This window comes from Plutella xylostella, chromosome 9 (genome assembly GCF_932276165.1).
Source record: "Plutella xylostella chromosome 9, ilPluXylo3.1, whole genome shotgun sequence".
Classification (NCBI taxonomy): Eukaryota; Metazoa; Arthropoda; class Insecta; order Lepidoptera; family Plutellidae; genus Plutella; species Plutella xylostella.
Window position 1 is genome coordinate 11,145,931 of NC_063989.1, and position 6,000 is coordinate 11,151,930.

General features: G+C 37.0%; 1 protein-coding gene across 6 annotated transcripts in view; it reads left to right on the forward strand.

Annotated features, from left to right (window-relative positions):
• Positions 1 to 5,294, forward strand: part of LOC105390594 (fasciclin-1) — an 86,368-nt gene extending 81,074 nt beyond the window's left edge. For all 6 annotated transcript variants that reach the window (XM_038119033.2, XM_038119180.2, XM_038119090.2 and 3 more), the window contains 3 exons: positions 78 to 225; positions 1,403 to 1,525; positions 2,376 to 5,294. In XM_038119033.2, the coding sequence (XP_037974961.2) occupies positions 78 to 225; positions 1,403 to 1,525; positions 2,376 to 2,452 (348 nt within the window). In that variant the 3' untranslated portion in view covers positions 2,453 to 5,294. The remainder of the gene's footprint in view (positions 1 to 77; positions 226 to 1,402; positions 1,526 to 2,375) is intronic.
• The last annotated feature ends 706 nt before the right edge of the window (positions 5,295 to 6,000 follow it).

Sequence of the window (6,000 nt, forward strand, 5' to 3'; positions counted from 1 at the left end):
TTTCTATAACGTCCGGTATTTGTTATTGTGGTTGTCAGTATGTAAAATAACTGTATCTTTATTTGCCCCCCTGCCAGACGAAACAGATCCTCGAGCGGCACGTGATCCGTGCCGGCCGGGCGTACACCGTGTCGGACCTGAAGCTGTTGGCCAATGAGACGCATCCCTTCGTGCTGCCCACGTCGCGCGACCCGCTGCGGCTCAGGGTCAAGGAGAGCGACAAGAGTGAGTGTCTGAAACCCTGTTACATCTGCCGAGTAGAGTGGCAAGACAGTAGGTATACTCGGCCGATCTTTGACCAATGAACGGCTTGCAATTGACCGAGTTCTCGGCCGTGGACACTGTATCGGCCACTCTACTCTTAGGTAGTAAGTAGTCATCGGTTGAACGATCTTAAGAAAGTAAGTCAATATAAAGTACTAGGCATACATGGCAACATTCCTAAAATTTGCAGTTATGTGTCAGGTGCTTGTTAACAGTTTCGCAACTACGTCTCGTTCATTTCCAACAGGTCTTATTCATTAAATCTCAATAGATTTTAATATACCTTAGATACCTACTAATTTTTTTATGAAATATAATTTTCAAAAACAATTTATTCTGAACTCATTTTTATGCGTTTCATACTGTTCACTATTTATATCAATTTATTAATACACGATCGTGTGAGCCAATCTCGAAGTTCATCCATTAAAGACTATTAAAGTTGTTATCGCATTATCTTCCCTACATCTACCAGGCGGGCAGGGAATGTTAGAAGTTGCATTTTACTTATCTTTGATTGCGAGCAATGAATTATCAGTCTAAGGTGAATTAAGTAGGAAATCTAGGAAAGTTTTAATGGATTAGGCATTTGTAAGCTGTTTGTAAGTTCGAAACCCTTTTTAGTTTATCGTTTCTGGATTTCAATGCCTGAGACATTCATTGTGCTTCCGGATTTGTAAAGAATTTATGGCCTGGAGACTGAGTTTGGTTTTCTACACAAAATGGTGAACGCAACGTTTGTAAAGTAAATGTTAGAAATACGATGAAGTAAATGAAATCAAGGTGTCAAGTACGACGCTGGAATATTTTCTGCAACCTACCCTGCTGCGAAATGACCAAGCCTAGTCCTGAAAGATGAAAAAGCAAACAAATATTGGCATATTTATAACTTTCTACCAGTATCAATTCCTATCTGACGATCGATTTCGAAAATAAATTTGGTATTGCTTACTGTTTAGGTACACTAGTAAGCTGACATATAATTTGCCAAATTTTGTTTCGGAATTCCTACAAGAAAACCTTTTAAAACAAAGCTTAGCTCATTCCAAAATCAGTATAAAATAAAACTTCCTCATTTCGACATTCCTCTCCGAACCCACCATCACCTCCCAGTTCACTAACCCCTCTTCTTCTCCAGACTACTACGTGGAGTGGAACGGGCACTGGATCCACGTGTTCCGGCCGGACGTGGAGTGCACCAACGGCATCATCCACGTCATCGACGAGCCCTTCCTGCTGGAGAGCGACATCCGCGCCACCGGTCAGTACATAAGGCTTTTGCAACAACCTGTATATAAAGTCTGTGGAGTGATAATAAAATCTTTAAAAAAAAACATCCTGTATAATCCTATCCTACTGATATAACAAAGGCGAAAGTTTGTGAGTATGACTGTGTGTGAGTGAGTTTGTGTGGATGTTTGTTACTTCTTCAAGCCAAAAATGTTGAACTGATTTTAATGAAATTTGGTATGGAGTTAGCTGATACCCTAGATTAACACATATTATTATATATACATTACTATTTATTGCCTAATTCCCACGGGAAATCTTATTAAAGCGAAGCGAAAGCAAAGCGAAGCTCGTGGAATCAGCTAGTACAACTCTAAGTTCTAAAAAATTGCGTGGAAATTCTGAAAATACCATTTTACACCACTCCACACACCATCTTCAGAAAGCCACAATCCTCAACACATGCCGCAATTCCAATTCCTCGCCTCTTTATCTTGCGAAACCGATCCAGTCTAGTTACGTTTGGCTAAGGTCTAATCGTAATCTGTATATAAAACTTACCTAAGGGAGATTTAAAAACAACAAACACTGATAATAATAATAATATTTATTCCGAAAAGTCTAGGCATTATTTTTACAATAATAAACAACTATTAATGCTAATGGTAGGTACATGATATACTGCTCTGTACTAGGAAATAACAGAGATTTTCCTGTATAACGTTAGGCGGTGTAAAAGTCGTAGCAGTTTTCGTAGCGATCGTAGCATTTCGTAGCGTGCCGTAGCAGCAGACTACGCACTATCGATCAAAAATGATTCGAATGACCCATGACTGTTTCAAACATTTATCACGACGTGATATATTTTTTCTTTTTTTCAGGCAAAGCTGCCAACCAGATCCCTGCAGTATTACTTCTTCTGAGCTCCATGCTGCTCGCCCGGATGCTGCGGGACTAGGCTGCCAGCTGCAGTTCCAATGAGTCAATTTGAATTTGGAATTTAAACCGCTCTCTTTTGTTTCACCGTTGCGTTTGCTTACATGAGCATGAGCAATAATAAGTCATAAGGCTATGACTATAAGTGTCAAAGACAATCTTAGCGGCTAAGTTATTACGCGCCAACATCACTTTTGTAACGTTTATTTCTTAATTAGTTCCTCCTTACGCATTTCTTGGCGGCCATGATATTGTGTGCTTTTAGTCACAAATTTTATTTAACTAGAAATACTTTTAGGTTTCTTTAGCTAAGGGGTATCATTACTAGCTACATATACTTTAATTAGAAAGTTAATTGGGTAATTTACTTATAAAAAATACACTGCCTTTTCAACTTCGATGGATTAATGATTAAGAACTTTTATGACTTTGAGTTATTTATGAAATTCCATTAATTATCTCTAGATACTTATTAAAATTATTATATTAGGTAAGTACCTCTGAAATTTTTCATTAATAGTCCATCTGTGCCTTGTTTGGAATTATTATAGAAAATTATTTGTCTTTTTCAAAATCATTCCCATATTCTTCTGTTGTAAAAGAATTTAAAATATAGTGTATTTATTTATACATACATTCCAAGCTATTTATAGTAAATCATCTATTTATACCAGATTACTTATTGAATGAAATCATTGTTGATTATGAAGATGATATTACAGGTGATGTTTATTATGTAACATTATATTTTGTATGTTATTGTGGGTATGATGATTTTTATAACTTACTAAGTATATTTTTCTCGTGTTCATAAGTGTATTTGCAAACAAAATATCAAATTGTCTTATAAATCAATTCAAAATTTTCTTGCAAAGATGATTTATGATCATTATTAGTCTTAGTAAAGAAATTAACCCAAGCTATGTTCTATATATTATGTACGTATTAAAACAGGTTTACAGATTAATGATAATTATAATACAACACAACTGGGCGCAGCTAAAAACCTTGCAAATAAAATAATGAGAAATGGAAATAAAAACCAATAAAATGGTTAAACGTTAAACGTTATGTGCGAAACACTTAGCAGTCCTCAATGAGTTGCCATATTTACGTGTGGATACATTTTATGGGAGTGGGAGTGGCCTGAAATCTTTATAAATGGTATTTATTACCTTCAAAATCAAGTAAATACTTTGAGTACTCAAGAGACTCTTCGCATGTAATCATATGATTATGATTTTTTTACCACTAATGAAACTGATTCAAGTTTAACGGGTGTTAACATACGGTTTCTGACATCCTCTTGACAGCATTTAACAATTGTCTAAGTTAGTGTAGTATTATTCTTTCAACTGAAGTGTTTGCTGCTTTATAGATTCTCTGTAAATAGCCATAACATGGTGGTGGCTATATAATATTATTAAGTATACACAAGTACCAATACATTTTATTCTGATTGGCTGAATGTCACATAACTTCTCCGAGCCTGTGTGTTTCTAGTTACAACAAGTATTGTATATAAGGGAAGCGTTTGTCTGTATGAAAGTCTTAATTTTACAACGCCGATGTATATAATATAATTTGTGTAAGCTATTATTTGTATTGTTTAACTACTAGCTAGGTATTCTGCGACTGAAACTATCACGTGACCGACCATAGTGATTGGGAAGTAGTAAAAGAACATTAAACTAAGGAATTGATAGCCATAAAATGTGAATTAGGGCGCGCCAACTGGCCGCCGGCGACATGAGATCGACGCAACATCACTACTGGTTTCTGTGTATTTCTATGGGTTTCATTTAGCGGCTAGCGACATGACGCTCGACTGGTCAATTGAAATTAGTCGACGCCGACGTCGTATGCTCCAACTACATGTCGTCGGCGGCCAATTGGAGCCTTTAGCTTAGAAGTTTAGGCTCTAAGCGGCTGATTCAAATTATCACACTTCCTTCATCACAAACTCAACTGCTGCTTAATGGCAAAACTTTGTAATTTCCGCGATCATTATACACATTTTCACTGCAATTACGACGATTGATAAGTTTCAAACTGTATTTACTGAATAATAGACGATTTGTATAAAGTTTACACTTTCTGTACTTATCGCTTTTGGAAATTGTGTATTTATCTGATATACATGTTATACAGAGTGTTTATAGGTTTATTTACGTGTGTGGGCACGAGGGACGACGGAACTAGATTTTTAACAATTTGTCACATTGTAATAAAATGTAGAAGTTTAATCATTATCCAGCATGGACAGAGGGTATGTTACGGGTGAATAAGTACGCTCCGTCACAACATTTTGGAAAAATCCTTGGGTGTAACTCTTTAATGTGTATATAGCAGAGCATTGCTATTGCGTCAATATCGACTCTATCACTTTGCATTAGAGTTGACGGTGGCATGGCAGCGCTCCGATATATCGCATTGCCAGGCGACCACCCTAGTCCATCCCTCACGGACTATACATAAGTAATATACATAAGTTATCGTCGAGCCAAAGTGTATGCTAATTCTGCTGGATGGGATAAACCAATATTTACTGTTTATCAATAAATAGAATTTAAACCTTAAATCAATGTAGGTAGAAACTATTCTAAGGTGTATTTTAGCGTTCTCCTTAAATGTTTTCAATGTTGTTTAAAATAATATTTGTAATCGTAATGATGGACGAAAAACCTAAGACAATATATTATAATAACATTGACCAAATATTTGAACCAAATATTTGGGGATCGATTGGTATCCGTTTAGATATACACTGCATTTGTCGTTAAAGTCGGTAACAATGTCAAATTAGATCAAAATTATGATGAACTGTATGTGTTTAATGAATAAAGAATTTATTAGATAACATATTCATGACGGTTTTATTTCACATCCCTCAAGTAATAACCAGAATGTAATTAGTCCACAATACATAGTTAAAATTAATTTATAATCTTACTTAAAATCGATAGGAAAGTTATCTAAGGCTCTAAGTAAAAGTATGTACGAAAAAGTTCCTCCATATATACTTATTATGTAGTCTGAGCCTATCTGAAACCTAGTTAAACATTGTGAGATATGGCGTTTCGACTTTCTCCGTGTTCGGCATCATAAGGGTCACAGTGACAGTCCATTTTTCTCTCCACCTTTAATTTGCAAGGTGCGGGTGCCTATATAAATAGAGTGAGTCGCCCGCGCGCCTCAGTTGGTTTTTGATTTTTGAAGTGAACACTTCGGCAAAATGGCTCAATGTAGCCACGGTTCTCGTCGGCTTCGCTCCGACGGGGAAAAATATAATATTGAATTTGCGGAGTCCTCGCTGCCGGGAGCTGTAGCGTGATGCGGACCAGGCGGCGCGGGGCCTGCCGGCTGCTGCGCACGCAGCCATTGCTGAGGATTTCGCAACGAAGGTTTGAGTTGATAAGCCGTGAGTAAAATGCTATTATTTACTGCTTTTAAAAGCTCAGCCACTGGTCATAATGCTCCGGCGCTTGGGGTTTTTATCCCACGCAGTAGGGTCCGATTCAATAGTCGTGGTGATGATTGATCACATATTCCGGTCCTACTAGTGGCGCT